We start from the raw sequence: 18904 nt of genomic DNA on the forward strand, positions 1-18904 counted from the left end.
GTGTGAAAAGGGAAAAACATCCAGTATGCGGCAGTCCTGTGGGCGAAAATGCCTTGTTGATGCTAGAGGTCAGAGGAGAGTGGGCCGACTGATTCAAGCTGATAGAAGAGCATCTTTGACTGAAATAACCACTCGTTACAACCGAGGTATGCAGCAAAGCATTTGTGAATCCACAACACGCACAACCTTGAGGCGGATGGGCTACAACAGCAGAAGACCCCACCGGGTACCACTCATCTCCACTACAAATAGGAAAAAGAGGCTACAATTTGCACGAGCTCACCAAAATTGGACAGTTGAAGACTGGAAGAATGTACATTCAGATGGTAGAGTCAGAATTTGGCGTAACAGAATGAGAACATGGATCCATCATGCCTTGTTACCACTGTGCAGGTTGGTGGTGGTGGTGTAATGGTGTGGGGGATGTTTTCTTGGCACACTTTAGGCCCCTTAGTGCCAATTGGGCATGGTTTAAATGCCACGGCCTACCTGAGCATTGTTTCTGACCATGTCCATCCCTTTATGACCACCATGTACCCATCCTCTGATGGCTACTTCCAGCAGGATAATGCACCATGTCACAAAGCTCGAATCATTTCAAATTGGTTTCTTGAACATGAAAATTTGTTCACTACTGAAATGGCCCCACAGTCACCAGATCTCAACCCAATAGAGCATCTTTGGGATGTGGTGGAACGGGAGCTTCGTGCCCTGGATGTGCATCCCACAAATCTCCATCAACTGCAAGATGCTATCCTATCAATATGGGCCAACATTTCTAAAGAATGCTTTCAGCACCTTGTTGAATCAATGCCACGTAGAATTAAGGCAGTTCTGAAGGCGAAAGGGGGTCAAACACAGAATTAGTATGGTGTTCCTAATAATCCTTTAGGTGAGTGTATATTTTAATGATTGTAATAGATGTATGATATTGATGAATCTGCAGGACTAAATATCACAATTACAATATAATAGACATAGAGGGATAGACATAGTGAGTGATAGAGATAGAGAATGAGTGATAGAGATAGTGAATGAGTGATAGAGATAGTGAATGAGTGATAGAGCTAGTGAATGAGTGATAGAGCTAGTGAATGAGTGATAGAGATAGTGAATGAGTGATAGAGCTAGTGAATGAGTGATAGAGCTAGTGAATGAGTGATAGAGCTAGTGAATGAGTGATAGAGCTAGTGAATGAGTGATAGAGATAGTGAATGAGTGATAGAGATAGTGAATGAGTGATAGAGCTAGTGAATGAGTGATAGAGATAGTGAATGAGTGATAGAGCTAGTGAATGAGTGATAGAGCTAGTGAATGAGTGATAGAGCTAGTGAATGAGTGATAGAGATAGTGAATGAGTGATAGAGCTAGTGAATGAGTGATAGAGCTAGTGAATGAGTGATAGAGATTGTAGGAGTGAGTGATAGACTCAAGTACATCTCCAATAATAACTGAAAAACATCATTAAAAAGTTATTTTATTTGAAATGATTTAAATACAAATAATATATATTTTTCCCATTTACAATGACAGTTGTTTTGTAAACAAAAGTGGCATATAGATAGTTACTCCTGTTGTTATGTCGCTCCGGAGTGAAGTTTCCCTTGAGTACAGATCTAGAATCAGTTTCCATCATCCTCCAGTTGTAACTTTAACTATTATTGAATGAGACCCCAAAGTGACCTCAGATCATCTTGTAGGAGCACCTTGGCCCGGTCTCGTTTCTCCTGTAAAACGTGACTTGGGACAGACCAGAAATGATGCCCAGTTCCACCTATGCAACACTTTTCAGACAGCCCTCCGGTCGAAAGCAATGCACTAGATGGAGAATAGTGTGCCGAGGAGGGGGCATCCCTAGGGTGCGTGGCCTGAAGTAGTGCCCTGCCGGTCGTTACCCCAGGGGGGTACAGCGCCAGACCCACAGACTGGCGAGACATCCTACTGGCCCCGTCACAGGACCCGTGACCCACCTGCCAACGTGTAACCAAGGTACCACCCACATCAGTGTGTTCAGCCGGTCTCTACACGTGTGCGTGCGGTGAGGAGAGCATGCAGTCATGATTTTGTCCTCTTCCCTAACACGGCTACAGGGAGCTCTGATGTTATTTACAGGTCTTGATATTCGCTAGTAACAATTATTTTCTCTGAGCAGAACTACAAAATACATATCCGACCCCGTTGAACCCAAAACAAAAATCATTTTGAAAGAATAAAAAGAACAACGCTGAATGGCTCTAGTTACATCTGATGGAGCTTGGTGGTTTGGTCCACAGAGATTACTAGAGGACTCAACTGGCCAATTCTGGAGAAAACATCATAATATACACAGATTAGACCTCTTTTCATCTCTATGTTTGGTTCAGACAACAGCCAAGCTGATTGGAGGGAATTCAGACCCAGGTTTTGACAGACTGAGTCTAAAGCAAAGATCTCGTACCTGGTAGACGAGCGTGAAGCGACACTGACACTTTCAACTTAAGTCAAAAACCGTTTAAAATGAAGGCTAATGAACACTGTGTCTTTCAGAGTGGAACAGGACAAGACCTGGTAAAACCTACTCTCCTCAAAGGGAGGCACTACGGCTCAGAGAGCTCAGAGAGCCAAAACCAAAACATGGATCCCCAAGACGTGGCAGAAATAAACTCTCACGGATGGGAGTAAGTAATCCTCTGTCAGATTCACACCACTAATATTGGGCCAAAACCCCACAGGGCAACACTGCTGACCATGACAGCTCTCACATCCATAAAACGTATTGAGGAGAACTGACATCAAGTATTGACAAGTGATTCGCCCGGTTTCCCTACGTTAATTCCCACCGGCTGTCTCTGCAATTATACTCCCCAGACATCAATAGGATCTCATTGATTTTGTCATTAACTGGTTGACTGGGGCGCGCTGAACAAGGGAAGAGGTTGTGATTTTTAAGGTTTAACCTTTAACCTTCAGGCAGCAGAAAGGAGGGGAAGAGAGGGAGGATGGGAAAAGCAGATGAGGGTGCGCTCCCTAGCTGATTCAACAGCGCCACCGTGTGGTGAATACAATACCCAACAACAACCTGGAACCATAAAGGTCTACATTATTTGGGTGTCCACTCAGGGGTGCCCTCTATCCATCTCCACGCTGGGCACCCTGTCATTATGGCTCAGTGTGTCTTGGCAACAGCGCTCCAATGAAATCACTCCGACAGAACGCTGACATGGGAAGGAGACTCCTGTTAGACTGACAATTTCCATCCACTTCATCCTATCTGACAAATAACTTCAGACAAACTGGGTATAGGCGTATATAAGAGAAATACATTTTACAGGAAGTAGCTTTGACATTTTAAAACTTTTGCAGGCTCTTCAAAATTGGTCTTCAGCTCCTCAAAAAAAAAAAGCAATTGAAAAGGAATCTAGCAGAAGTCTATTTTCCACAAACACAAAAATATTTCTTAAAAGACGGCTTAAATCCCATTCCAAAGGTAAGGACCATAAAGAATGAAGAATTCCCTGGAAGGGAATTGCATTTGTACTGTAGCAAATGAAAAACGTTCAGTAACGAAAACAAGAGTTTTTATTTGGACAACATCTGGTAGGTTCCTTCCTGTTGTTTCCTAGAGATTACACCTATTGCCTGGAAGTGTGTTTGCTAAATGACTAAAATGTCCAGTATAAATGAATACACCTCATTTGAACTCTAATAAAACACAGTCCGCTGTCAGAGGGGATCCACTGTGATTATGAAAAGTGAAAGTATGAAACAAAAAGAATGTCATGATTTTAATTTGGAAGTCCATTTCTTATGTTTATTCTGATAACCAAAGTTCTCTTACACCCACCCGTCTAAGTTGCTGTAGTGTGTGTGTGTGTGTGTTCACCTGGCAAGGTGGGGGGGTGAAGGGGGTGGCCATAGGAATCCAAATGGTCCTGAGGCACGTGTCTATGTGTGTGTGTGTGTGTCTGTGCGCCAGGGCAAGGAGATCACATCTAAAAGGGGGTGGGGGGGTTGAAGGGAAAGTGTGTCCAAGGGAGTTCTCAGTGTGTGTGTTCAGTCGTTGTCTTGGTCATCTTCTTCACTCTCCTCTATGCCGTCGCTGTCCTCCTGCTCCTCATCCTCCTCCTCCGTCTCTGGGATGTCCCACTGGGGGTGGTTGTCCAGTATCGCCTTGGCCTCGTGCACCTCCAGCTACACACACACGCACAACACACACTTGGTTATACCACACACACACACACACAGTTACAACGCAACACACACTTGGTTATACCACACACACACTCACAGTTACAACGCAACACACACTTGGTTATAGCACACACACTCACACAGTTACAACGCAACACACACGTGGTTATAACACACACACACACACACACAGGCAGGTAAATGGTCTCACCTTGAGGGGACGGATCTGATCCAGACCCATGTAAGAGTCAGAACGCAGGATTACAGAGTACTGATAGTTCCCTGTTTTAGATGGGGCCGGGAACTTTAACTCCACCTGGAGGCATGGGGGGGAGAGACGGAGGCACGGGGGGGGGGAGACGGAGGGGGGAGAGAGGGAGGCACGGGGGGGAGAGACGGGACGGGGGGGAGAGACAGAGGCACGGGTGGGGGTGGGGGGGTGTATTAGTCAAATTATTTAGCCAGTCTGTAATTTCATGTTCTAATATACTGGGGATCCTCCCCTGTGTAAGGAGCCACTCACCTCCTCCGTGTCTCTCAGCGTGCAGACGTGGCAGGGCATGGACACCAGTGTCTGGTCCCGGCGGTCAGCGATGTACAGCCACCACCACTCGTGCTTCTCCTCCGGGTAGTAGAGGCTGTAGACAGGGTGGGTGACCTTGGACTTGGTCTCCAGCAACGCTCGCTCCCGCCTCTGGATGCTCTGCTGCAGTGCCTCCCATTCCTGGAGGAGTGAGAGGGTCAACATTAGCGCCTCCCAACTCCCACTGCCCTCCGCTGATCAGCTGATCTGACCCCACGTCCCTCCGCCCAATCAGACCCCCGCCAGAGAAAGATGCTCGTCGTCCCTGGGTTTTGAGGAGGAGAAGACAGACAGACACAAACACAGATGTCTGACCTCCTCATCGTCCCCAGCAATCTCGTCCACCTCCGTGTCGCTCTGTTTGTCGCTCTCCTCGTCTCTTTCACTTGGAGAATCCTTGTTCCCCTCGCCATCCTCTGATTCGCTGCCCTTGTCTGACGCGTCCTCGTCCTCCTCTTCCTCCTTCACCACGCCAACAACATCCTTCATACCAATAACAGGCATCAATATAGTTCGATGATTTACAAGAATAAATTGTGACTAAAGTTAATGATTAACCCAAAAGCTGCCCTGCGATTGGCTGCTTACATTTCCTGGTGCACTCCCATTGGCCTGTTTAGCTTTAGATGCCGGCAGTGGGAGGGGCTTTTTCTTGGTGAGTTTCTTCTTTTTGGACTGCTTTGTCTTCTTTGTAGCTTTCGCTTTGCTCTGCCACACCTTGACTTTGTTTTTACTGGGGTCTCCCGGCTAAACGCAAACGCCAGAAACGCACATCAGATGCTGTTCGTGTTCTCAGAACTGCGTGTGTGTTGGTCCAGACAATGGGGTGTGTGTGGGAGCGTGTGTGTTGGAGTGTGGGTGTGTGTGGTAGTGTGTGTTGTCAGCAGTTGGAGTGTTGGAGTGTGTGTGTGTGTGTGTGTGTGTTGGAGTGTGTGTGTGTGTGTGTTGGAGTGTGTGTGTGTGTGTTGGAGTGTGTGTGTGTGTTGGAGTGTGTGTGTGTGTTGGAGTGTGTGTGTGTGGGTGTGTGTTGGAGTGCGTATGTTCTACCGTGACAGTATCCTCCGTACTGGCCTCTTCTACGACCCCAGGACAAGGTGATGAATCCTGCTCTTTCTCAAACACCTCCTGCAGACACAGACACTCTTCAGTGAGTAGATACACAAGTGACAGATGCCCCGCCCCCTCATACCTCCCATCAGTCCCTCTTACCGCCATTCTCTTCCGGGTCAGAGTTACGGTCACCGTGACGATGGACCCAGCTGTGATGTTATTGCTGTCTTCATCGTCCAGGACTGGGGAAAAACACAAGGTTACTGTAATCAGAGAGTCAAGTACACACATGAAGAAACCAGAAAAGGAACCAGGCAAGCCCAGTTCAGCCAGCCTGTGGTTAGAGGGGAGGAATGTTGTTGTCCCTGGCAGGTTTCGATCCGTGGTTTTCTATGTGGCAGGCGGTGTCTTTAACCACTACGCTATTTCAACAGCAGGTAGTGCTGGAAGTGTCTACTGCCGTTCAAAAGGCTGTAACTTCAAGTTTGTTAGAAAATGGGTTATAGTCATTTTGGAACATGAAAGATTTGCTTTATCATGAGAACAAATATCTTGAGGACAAACAAAATGGTGGAGAAGATAGTGTTGTTGTCGTCTTTGCCGTATCTTCCAAAACCCCTTGAGAAGCAAAGGCAGAATCCCGTTTTCACTTCCCCCCGGAAATCCCTCCCCATCAAAGTGACTTACTGATCAGTGCCCTGGAGTGGGTGGGTGTTTGGCCTCTGCTTATGTACTCATCTGTCATCTAAGCATTTCTGACACACAGTAGTTTGATAACGTGTGAAGCAAAATGTTGCAATTTTTATCCCAGCCATTACATTTTTGCTGAAATAACATGGGCAACAGAACGTTTATTAACGGAGGGTAAAGTGTACTCTGGTCGTCCATACAATAACAGTTGAATAGCTAACCACTACGCTACGGGAACAACAAGGAAATCAAAATCAATGATCGTTGCAAAATAATTGTCATTTAGACTTTTTATAGTCAGTCAGTCAGTCAGTCAGTCAGTGACATCCCTTTACCCGGCCCGGCAAATACGAAAGGCAGAAAAGGGGTTCATGGGAAAGGGACATTTCCACCCAAAATGTTGCTAGAAAAATAGTGAAGATTGATTTCTGGCATCAGATGTATGGAACAAACTAAACATTGATTTCATTATCTCAGTAGAGACCAGAACACCCAGAATTGTCATCCCTGAACCTGGTTTGGTGACTCATGTCTAAAGGTCAATAATGATGTTAGATACAGTGGGTTTGGTAATACAGTACATACAGTTAAGACAAGCTCAAATCTCCCAGAGCGGGATTCGACCTCACCTTGCAGCTTGGTTTCCATGGTGATGTGTGGGAAGCTGCCGAGAACAGCCATAACCTCATCATATTTTTCCTCGCCAAGGAAACGGAGCATGCTCCGACGGTCAGAGTCCTTCAGACTGACCAGATCCTGCAGGCTACGCACCTTATACTGAAAGGAGAGGTTACCGTAGTTACTAAATCATTCTGCAACCGTTACCAGACCATAATACTGGTTACAACGCCATACAGACAGTACCTTCTTAGAGATGCAGTATCGTAGGTGCTCCTCTTCAAAGTGAGGGAGCTGAAGGAGAGGTGACTTGGATTCCTGCAGACCCTGAACTACCATCTGAGTCAGCTTCATACAGTTCTCTATAGATACCAGCCGGGGGGCGTGGAAACCTACAACACACACACACACACAATGCCTGCTGTCTTTATCAGTGTGTGTGTGGTATGTGGATGTGTGTAGTGTGTGGATGTGTGTAGTGTGTGGTATGTGGATGTGTGTAGGGTGTGGTATGTGGATGTGTGTAGGGTGTGGTATGTGGTATGTGGATGTGTGTAGTGTGTGGTATGTGGATGTGTGTAGGGTGTGGTATGTGGTATGTGGATGTGTGTAGGGTGTAGTGTGTGGTATGTGGATGTGTGTAGTGTGTGGTATGTGGATGTGTGTAGGGTGTGGTATGTGGATGTGTGTATGTGTGTAGTGTGTGGTATGTGGATGTGTGTAGGGTGTGGTATGTGGTATGTGGATGTGTGTAGTGTGTGGTATGTGGATGTGTGTAGGGTGTGGTATGTGGATGTGTGTAGGGTGTGGTATGTGGATGTGTGTAGGGTGTGGTATGTGGATGTGTGTAGGGTGTGGTATGTGGTATGTGGATGTGTGTAGTGTGTATGTGTGTAGTGTGTGGTATGTGGATGTGTGTAGGGTGTGGTATGTGGTATGTGGATGTGTGTAGTGTGTATGTGTGCAGGGTGTAGTGTGTGGTATGTGGATGTGTGTAGTGTGTGGTATGTGGATGTGTGTAGTGTGTAGTGTGTGGTATGTGGATGTGTGTAGGGTGTAGTGTGTGGTACGTGTGTAGGGTGTAGTGTGTGGTACGTGTGTAGGGTGTAGTGTGTGGTATGTGGCTGTGTAAAGTATGTGGTATGTGGATGTGTGTAGGGTGTAGTGTGGGGTATGTGGATGTGTAAAGTATGTGATATGTGGATGTGTGTAGGGTGTAGTGTGTGGCATGTGGATGTGTAAAGTATGTGGTATGTGGATGTGTGTAGGTTGTAGTGTGTGGTATGTGGATGTGTAAAGTATGTGGTATGTGGATGTGTGTAGGGTGTAGTGTGTGGTATGTGGATGTGTGTAGGGTGTAGTGTGTGGTATGTGGATGTGTAAAGTATGTGGATGTGTGTAGGGTGTGGTATGTGGATGTGTGTAGTGTGTAGTGTGTGGTATGTGGATGTGTGTAGGGTGTAGTGTGTGGTGTGGGGGGAATGTACGTGGGGGGTGTGGTGTGTGTGTGTAGGGTGTAGTGTGGTGTGTGTGAGGGTTGGTGAGGTGCTGTACCTCCTCTGCTGTTGGCCATCATGGTGAGTTGACAGCCCACGTTCACCATCTCCTGGAGCAGAGCCGGGCTCTTCTTCACGACAAACCTCTGGTCTAAAACACATGCCATCATCTACATCACACAACAGACACGCTACAAGTCCACGGGCTGTTTAGCAGACACTGTCATTAACAGGGAAGGTATGATCTGGGTGCACTTGGCTAACGGTCCTGCCTGGGTACCAGACTGGGTTCTGGACTGTGTCGTCCTACCTTCTTCGATGTCTTCTGAGACCTCCATTCGGGCCAGGTGGGCCAGAACTAGGACCCGGGCCTTTAGGCTGTAGGGGTAGCAGAACGGGGGCTCCTTCTTCTTTACATTGATGTTTCCCAACTCTCGGATCAGCTAGACAGACAGACAGACAGAAAGAGAAAGACAGAAACAGACAGAGAGGAGAGACAGAAACAGACAGAGAGGAAAGCCAAAATATATATTTTTTTACATTTATTGATCCAAGTTCTGCAACACCCAGTACCCCTAAAAAAAACACCCAGTACCCCTAAACACCCAGTAGCCCTAAACAAGGAGACCCCCTTACACTTAACAGTGTGTTCCAACTTGAGCAGCAGAGACAGTGGTTTCAACTTGGTGGGCTACTGAGCATGAACTGGTCAATGGGGATCTGGTCTGGATGGTGTCAGCTGGTTCTGGTCTGGATGGTGTCAGCTGAGCCCAATTAATCATGGATCAAAGACGGCCATAAAAAGCCTGGGAAAGCGGGCAGGTTTGGGAGGGGGTGTATAGAGTTTTCCAGATGATCCTGATTGGCTCCTTTATTTTGCAGGTTTTGGTGTACTGGGGGCGGTACACCAAAACCTGTTCCAAATGATCCAAAACCTGTTCCAAATGTCAACACGTGCCATGCATCAGTACCAAAAAGAAAGTCACACCTTGGTGTCCGGAGACTAAATGAAAAGGTCACGTTATCAAAAGCAACGGCGCCGCTCAAATGTGCAGGCTAGTTATGATGAATAAAGCATGCATTTTCAGTCTTTCGTCACGCAATTCACCTACAAAAGACTACTAATCTAGCGAAGCTATTCTACTGAAATGCTTAAAATTCATCCCCAGAACCCTGAAAAGGGGTAAAGTGTAACGCCCCAATAAACAGTCAATGTACTGTTATATATAATTATTAATAATATTACAAAATAGTTAATTGAATAGCGTGTACAAATGTCCAGTAAGAAGAAGAGAAATAACTTCAGGTCAAACACAGCAGACAGGAACAGGGTGTAAATGACTACCTGTGGTACTTCAAGGTTATCTGTTGGTCGTATGGTGGCCTCTTTGTTGCTGCGAGGGTCAAACTCGAAAGCTGCTGTCAACACCATGCATAACCCTGCACACGCACCCACACAAACACACACAGTGCCGTTTGGCTTTCATTAGATTGGGCCACAAAAACCTACACATTTAGCATGCTACAAGGTTAGAATGTGAAAAAGTGGCCAGGTAAACAAAACTCACATGGCCTTATGCTTAACACGGGCGAGGACATTTTGGTAATATTTCAGCGAGGTTCTACTGTCAGGTTGGTGAACTCACGAGGACACTAATATTTCAGCGAGGTTCTACGGTCAGGTTAGTGAACTCACTAGGACACTAATATTTCAGTGAGGTTCTACGGTCAGGTTAGTGAACTCACGAGGACACTAATATTTCAGCGAGGTTCTACGGTCAGGTTAGTGAACTCACGAGGACACTAATATTTCAGCGAGGTTCTACGGTCAGGTTAGTGAACTCACGAGGACACTAATATTTCAGCGAGGTTCTACGGTCAGGTTAGTGAACTCACGTTTCATATTCATGTTAGGAGTCTTGTACATGAAGTGCATGAAGAGCTGGGTGGTGTTAATGAGGATCTGATCTCCACTGTAACGAATGGACCGGTACCACCATGTCCCCTGGGGAGGGAAGGGGGAGAGAATGTGGGTAAAGAGGTGATCAGGCATCCTTCAGATACAGTGCAACGGCACATCTATGGCAACGTGGGTACAGCCCTACTGCATCTCCATGGTAACGGCAGTCTTACCACGACGACAGGCAGGATGACCATGAAGGCTAAACCATAGACCAGCAACACCTAGAGAGAGAGGGAGAAATGCAGGAGGAGAGAGAGAGGGAGAGGGAAAGAGAAAGGGGGAGAGGGAAAGAGAGAGAGGGAGAAGGGAAGAGAGTAAGAGAAGGCAAGGCACACTATCTATGAATCAGATAGAGTCAGTCAGACACAGACACCTACCAGCATTGAGTTCTTGGAGTCCACTATCCATGCAGGCAGAGCGATGCCAAAACTAGTCGCTAGAGAAGACGAGGAAAAGGGGAAGCAGCAAGAGGAGGAAGAGGATGAGACATGAAACAGCGCAGTAAAACAGGGTTGCTGGACAACTGTCTCCCCCCTCCAGACGCCGTCTTATCCAGGTCTGCTGATTCACACTTCCAATCAATGTGTTAAACTACCAGCCTGGTCTAGACAGTATTCCTCACTGGAAGCAATATCTACTAAAGAAACAAATACACCACAGTCAGACTACACAGTCAGACTACACAGTCTGTGGACCTAATCCAATATTTTCTTATTACCAGTCTAAACTTGTTTAAAACTTCCCAGAGGCCATTGAGCGATGAATGTGTGTCCATGGGCTGGAGGGACTAACACACAAATCACTGCTCACTTTGGGAGGAAGTAGTGGGTGTGATGCAGGCTCTGTGGAACACAGACTGAACAGGGATGGGACGTACCTCTTGGACCGTCTGGGTTACCGTAGGTCTCCCAGTTCTGTCTTGATTCGTCATTGGTCAGCCTGAAAGCCAAAAAGGAGAGGGGCGATATTAGACCTGGGGCCCGTCTGTCAGGGGCTACTACTGTATTAGACCAGGGGCCCGTCTGTCAGGGGCTACTACTGTATTAGACCAGGGGCCCGTCTGTCAGGGGCTACTACTGTATTAGACCAGGGACCCATCTGTCAGGGGCTACTACTGAATTAGACCTGGGGCCGGTCTATCAGGGGCTACTACTGTGAGAATGTCCATTAGTTATTGATGTCACCCCTAGGTTCTGGGCATTGTGCGAGATTTTGTTAATTCAGCTCAGAAAGAGAGTGGAGCTCAAACGACCAACTCACATCTTTCTGTTTAGTTAATGCAAAAGTGAGTACTCCAACTACATATTAAGTAACTCTATCATCTTGTCATCACTGTTAGACTATTCTCTGTAGCGCCATATACAGTGGTACTCATGGGTTTGCATACCACGGCAGAAATTGCTAAATTTTGGTTGATTTTGAAAATATGACCGATCATGCACAAAAATTGACTTTTATTTAAGCATAGTGATCATATAAAGCAATTTATTATCAAACAGTAGTTTGGCTCCTTTTTAAATCATAATGATAATCGAAATGGCCCTGATCAAAAGTTTACATATCCTGGAATGTTTGGCCTTGTTACAGACACACAAAGTGAAAATGGCAATTAAAGGTGAATTTCCCACACCTGTGGCATTTTACATCACAAGAACCTGGCATTTTAACAGGGGTGTGTAGACTTTTTATATGCACTGTATATTCTACAGGCACAGCTTCATCAGAAAGACACTACTAACATACCCAGTACAGTTTAAAACTGGATATTATGTATTGGAAGACTGAATTGATTTCAGCAATAAACATCTGCCACAGTCTGCCTCAGTGTGATTCTCTAACTAGAACTACTCAACCAGTCTAATTAATTTACCTGAGGCCAGCATCTTTTACCACTACTACCTACAGCAGTATGCTCTGATGTAGCAGTATATAGTGTAGTATTATCTGATGTAGTAGTATATAGTGTAGTATTATCTGATGTAGTAGTATATACTGTAGTATGATCTGATGTAGTAGTATACACTGTAATATTATCTGATGTAGTAGTACATACTGTAGTATTATCTGATGTAGTAGTACATACTGTAGTATTTTCTGATGTTGTAGTATATATTGCAGTATTATCTGATGTAGTAGTATATACTGCAGTATTATCTGATGTAGTAGTACATACTGTAGTATTATCTGATGTAGTAGTACATACTGTAGTATTATCTGATGTAGTAGTATATATTAAAGTATTATCTGACATAGTAATATCTACTGCAGTATTACGTGGTGTAGTATTGAGTGGTGTAACATATGGTTTAATATTAAATGGTGTGGTGGTGCTTGGAGTAGAAATAGCTACTGTAATACTGTCAGGTGTATTTGGAACGCCAGATCAACATCAAACCCACTTGCTGTTATACATGAATATTTATGAATCTGTGCTGTCGATGATTCTAGCTGTTTCTCATCGCTATCAGGTCCAATGCTTTTATGTCTAGTGGTGTACTAGAGAGTTTGTGAGAGAGTAAACTAGAGAGAGAAAGACTCACGCAGAGTATGCCTTTGCGATCCTCATGAACATGTCTTCATCTCCTCCTTTGTCAGGGTGGAACTTCAGGGACAGGAGGCGGTACTGCTTCTTAATCTCGGAGACAGACGCTCCCTAGACACACGAGCACACACACACCCGATGAGACATTATATATGGACGGAACAGTTCTCAGACTTAAAATGCAATTCTGTTTCTGATTTCTGTGTTTTCTTGTTCGTTGAGGAAGAAAGCACTCTTTCTTTACACTTTAGCAATAGTGTATTCAATTGTTTTATTTTGAAACTTTTAATAAAATATATTTGAAACCACAAAAGATGTGGAGTCATAACTGGCCTGTTTCTGTATGGTAATATATAAGGAGTCATAACTGGCCTGGTTCTGTATGGTAATATATAAGGAGTCATAACTGGCCTGGTTCTGTATGGTAATATATAAGGAGTCATAACTGGCCTGGTTATGAATGGTAATATATAAGGAGTCATAACTGGCCTGGTTCTGTATGGTAATATATAAGGAGTCATAACTGGCCTGGTTCTGTATGGTAATATATAAGGAGTCATAACTGGCCTGGTTCTGTATGGTAATATATAAGGAGTCATAACTGGCCTGGTTCTGTATGGTAATATATAAGGAGTCATAACTGGCCTGGTTATGAATGGTAATATATAAGGAGTCATAACTTGCCTGGTTATGAATGGTAATATATAAGGAGTCATAACTGGCCTGGTTCTGTATGGTAATATATAAGATGTGGAGTCATGTGAACCAGTCATGCTTGTAGGGTGTTTTACCTGGTCCAGGCTGAGGACCTCATACGGGTTATACTCCTGGTACTCCCGGTCCAGTTTGGATACTTTGTAGGCCAGCAACAGAAACACAGCCCAGCCAAACAACAGGGCTGCTTTCCTACACACACACACACACACACACACACACACGTTAGCAACGCACACATGCACACACACACTTAAGCAAAGCACACACGCACACACACACACACTTAAGCAAAGCACACACACACACACACACACACACTTAAGCAACGCACACACACACACACACACACACACACCCACACACACACACTTAAGCAACGCACACACACACACACACACACACACACTTAAGCAACGCACACACACACACACACACACTTAAGCAACGCACACACACACACACACACTTAAGCAACGCACGCACACACACACACACTTAAGCAACGCACGCACACACACACACACTTAAGCAACGCACGCACACACACACACTTAAGCAACGCGCGCACACACACACACACACACTTAAGCAACGCGCGCACACACACACACACACACTTAAGCAACGCGCGCACACACACACACACACACTTAAGCAACGCGCGCACACACACACACACACTTAAGCAACGCGCGCACACACACACACACACTTAAGCAACGCGCGCACACACACACTTAAGCAACGCGCGCACACACACACACACACTTAAGCAACGCGCGCACACACACACACACACTTAAGCAACGCACACACACACACACACACTTAAGCAACGCACACACACACACACACACACTTAAGCAACGCACACACACACACACACACACTTAAGCAACGCACACACACACACACACACTTAAGCAACGCACACACACACACACACACTTAAGCAACGCACACACACACACACACTTAAGCAACGCACACACACACACACACTTAAGCAACGCACACACACACACACACACACTTAAGCAACGCACACACACACACACACTTAAGCAACGCACACACACACACTTAAGCAACGCACACACACACACTTAAGCAACGCACACCCACAGCTGCGCCATCAGTCTATTACCATGGAGACCAGCTGAGTGGCTAAAAGTGCCCCACCCACCTCCCCCATCCTCAGGTTTACACAGTATTAACAAGATACTGAGGAAACTGTCTCTATCTATAGACAGAGGGGGGGGACAATAAAGAGAGAGGGAAGGGGGACAGCTGACACCTGGTAATGATATGTCAAACTTTACATCAGAGAGGGAAGAGAAGGGAGGAGGAGAGAGATGGGGGAGGGTGACAACTACAGAGAGAGATAGAGAAAGAGAGATGGGGAGTGTGATAACTAGAGAGAGATGGAGAGATAGATGAAAAGAGAGAGATGGACAATTAGAGATGAACAGAGAGAGATGGGGAGTGTGATAACTAGAGAAAGATGTGGAGTAATTGTCATTTATATCAGACCATAGAACACCAAGTATAAACAGGACCTGGGAAACATCAGCCAGAGGGGATCTTAGAAAGGTTTAACAAAACTAAAATAAAGAGAGCATGGTCCATTAAAGGACGGGGTTAACTTTAAAAAGGGGATAAACAGGAAGTGACTCACTTCAGTGTTGGAATGATGCTCTGCTGTGACCTCATCAAACGGAGACGGTACCAGAGACAACGACCGTGCACCCTTCGAAGGCTCTTCAGACGCAGCTGCTCTGGGGTCACACACACGCACACGCACACGCACATTAGAGAGGGAGTGACAGACGTGTGCTCGTACATACAGTACTGAACACAGCCAGAATTATTTTGACTAACATGCAAATTAACCGGTCGCACAGGGAGCATGACAGAAAATAAAGTTCTTCAATTATTGTTTCAAAACTAGGAATGAAACGGTTACTGATGGTTAGTATTAGTTTTTAGCGGTGCTAACATAACTACAAAAATAGTTTTCTAATGATCAAACTGGGATTTGAAAACACAATGTGCCATTGGAACACAGGCTGAATATGGAACTCTGTACACCTGTAGGTATTCCATTACAAACCAGTCTATCCAGATACAAAACTCATTTTAAACATGAACAATGTTTACACTTTATTTCTGATCACAGTTTTTTTTTTTCATGGACAAATAATTTACTGCTTTACTTTCAAAAACCAGGACATTTCTAAGTGACCCCAAACGTTTGAACATTAGTGTACCATGTATATAGATCATACAGTTACCCGGTCAACACCGACATGTCTATACATTATACGGTCAACACCGACATGTCTATACATTATACAGTCAACACCGACATGTCTATACATTATACGGTCAACACCGACATGTCTATAGATTATACGGTCAACACCGACATGTCTATAGATTATACGGTCAACACCGACATGTCTATAGATTATACGTCAACACCGACATGTCTATAGATCATACGGTTAACCGGTCAACACCGACATGTCTATAGATCATATGGTTAACCGGTCAACACCGACATGTCTATAGATCATACGGTTAACCGGTCAACACCGACATGTCTATAGATCATACGGTTAACAGCTGACAAGCAAGGACTTTCAGTCTGATATCATAGAAGAGCTTAAAGGCAAGAACCAGGGGAGAAAAAGTTCCAGCATGGACTTCACCACTGAGATGAGCCACTTTCATGGAGTAAAAGTTGGTGGGACTTTGACCTTCATTGGGTGATTCCTTTGGATAACAAGTTAGTTATCTTCTCACAACACTTGCCATGTCAGCTTGTGGATCATGGCTTTGCATCGGCAGGGATGAGGGTGAAATTCCACCCTCATAAAAACATGGAATTGTATGCACCCATGACTAAGTCGCTTTGGATGAGAGCATCCACTTAACGACTAAAATGAAAATCAGGAGGGATCAGCCAAAGAATTAGGCGAACATTTACTATGGACATTGCTTTGATGGTGCAGCCCATGCTAGAAGAAAAGCTATGCCGGCGAAATCTCTTTCCATATCGCTACCGCGGGAACGAGATTATACATGCGTTGTGTTGGTTTTTACATTGTGGAACATTCCAATGAATGAAGTGACAGTGTATCCAATGAACAGTTGGAAAATGGAGAGAGGACAGGTTGGGGAATGCGGTATGGACATACTCAAGTAGATCCCTCTGTGTTTGTTTGGTTTGACTAAAAAGGGAAGGACCTTCCTGAATTTGTCCAATATAAAATCTGTTGTACTACATTACAAAAAATGTTGCCTGAATGAATACATTACAGAATGCACCACATTGTGAAACGTCTGGGGTCCGATGAAAGGTTTAAAAACATCTGGCATGACAGCTGTGATGTAATGAAGTATCAGGTCAGCGAAACATTTTTCTTGCTTACTTCAATTCAACCTGACGGCTAAACCATCAAAATCATACAGAAAGGCTTCACTTATGCGTCAAGAGACTATATATAACATAGGTGCGGCGGCCATCTAGAACAGCTCTCCCCCAGTCGTAATGTTGACTACCGCTAACGTCACTAAAGGTCCACGATAAATGCAGAACTGGTTATTAATTCATCATCTTGCTAGTTAGTTACCAGTTTTTGTATATATCACCAGCCAAACATTGAGCTAGACAAGCGATACTAGCTAGATGTGGTTATTACAGTACTGTTTGGCAGTGATTATCTAGCTGGTGTCCAACTTAACTTACCGGTGTGTATTGTATCTAAGTTAGTTAGCCAGTTACTGTGGCCAGTTAGGTCATCTAGCTTCCAGCTTGGAGCTGTTATGTAAACACGAACTTATAGGAGATCGAGCAAGGCGCTCCATAGCATCGCTTTAGCAATGCAGAAATTGTAAACGATTATTAACGTGTTCTAAGTACAGTAGTAGGCTACTACTGACTGTGTCACTAGCTCTTTATTAGGTAGCTGGTTAACATAGTTGCTGAAAGCAACAGACTTGGCTGGCAAAGCAATCTCTGTAGTTGCTACTGTAGCAACAGTAGTGGCTAGTCTCGGAATTGGCTAATCAAATTTGTTAGCTCCAGTTCTGTACTGTAACTAACGTCACAACCCAACATACCCACATAATTAATGTAACCAAACAACGTTAGCATGTTAACTATGTGACATACTGTAGCTAGCTTATCGTATCCATCGGGGCCTTACCAGCATTCTGATCTCTTGGCCAGAGGTAATATGTGGCTGGGATGACGATGAGTCCAACGAAGGACGTTAGGAAGTAGAAAAATGTGTTGCCGCTGTCATCGTACTGAAACTGTTGCCCGGCCATTTCGCGGCGCTTCCAGGGACCCCCTTCTTCTCCACCGTTATGCTTCCCCTAACAAGCCCAATGTATGACTTGACACACACCACCAGCTACGAGCTAGTTAGCATAGGGCCAAAACAGCGCGATGCTGTAGAGCTCGGGGTACGTGGTTTTACGCCTGCGCACTGGGTCTTTTCCTTCTTCATCTATGAAACTTCCGGGAACTTCTTCTTGTAATTTGTTGGTTGATCGCATCCAATTGAAAGGTGCATATACTGCCACCTTCTGTACCGGAGTGTGAGGCCGGTCACGGCCAACCTACATTATATCCTTCCGCTCAAACCCGTTTCTCCCTGAGAAACTGAAACACAGCCCTTGTCACCACCGCACTCCCCTTCCTGCCCCCTAGCAACCCCTCCACATCCCACTTCCCAACCTCCCCTCTTCATACAACCTTTCCCTCTCTACATCATATTGCTCACAATACAGCAACACGTAAACTTCTGGGAACTTTTCTCACCTCTGGTATATAGCGTTCACATGCATATCATGTGTATACTGTCATCTACTATAGTAGACTGGAAGAAAGAATACACCTTCAGTAAGAATTAATTCCAGATGAAATCTCCACACAGAATTGGGGTCTGGAAGGAGGGAAATGTTTTTAAGTACATTTACATACAGATGTTAGACAACAATTCTAGTACTTCACCTGTGTGAAGTTGGGGCCCACCCAATGCAAAACTTCGGCAAAATAGGCT

General features: G+C 45.1%; 1 protein-coding gene across 1 annotated transcript; it reads right to left on the reverse strand.

Moving 5' to 3' along the window:
• Positions 1-3370: 3370 nt before the first annotated feature.
• On the reverse strand, positions 3371-18361 carry sec63 (SEC63 homolog, protein translocation regulator). The gene is made up of 20 exons (XM_010883065.4): positions 18044-18361; positions 15508-15607; positions 13904-14018; positions 13111-13223; positions 11448-11509; positions 10948-11006; positions 10741-10791; positions 10504-10612; positions 9953-10047; positions 8918-9050; positions 8666-8758; positions 7358-7503; positions 7123-7270; positions 5963-6045; positions 5801-5878; positions 5342-5500; positions 5069-5236; positions 4694-4894; positions 4382-4486; positions 3371-4170 (listed from the first exon to the last, which is right to left on the reverse strand). The coding sequence occupies exons 1-20, from the start codon at positions 18165-18167 to the stop codon at positions 4033-4035; spliced, it is 2280 nt and encodes a 759-aa protein (XP_010881367.2). The 5' UTR covers positions 18168-18361; the 3' UTR covers positions 3371-4032.
• Between the last annotated feature and the right edge of the window lie 543 nt (positions 18362-18904).

Source organism: Esox lucius, chromosome 18, assembly GCF_011004845.1.
Source record: "Esox lucius isolate fEsoLuc1 chromosome 18, fEsoLuc1.pri, whole genome shotgun sequence".
In the NCBI taxonomy this organism is placed as follows: domain Eukaryota; kingdom Metazoa; phylum Chordata; class Actinopteri; order Esociformes; family Esocidae; genus Esox; species Esox lucius.

Coding starts and splice junctions, on each gene's coding strand:
- sec63 (XM_010883065.4), bottom strand. CDS start 18,167: ATGGCCGGGCAACAGTTTCAGTACGATGACAGCGGCAACACATTTTTC. Junction 11,510..13,110: donor ATCGCAAAGGCATACTCTGC/GTGAGTCTTTCT, acceptor TTTGGCTTTCAG/GCTGACCAATGACGAATCAA. Junction 10,613..10,740: donor TCATCCTGCCTGTCGTCGTG/GTAAGACTGCCG, acceptor TTCCCTCCCCAG/GGGACATGGTGGTACCGGTC.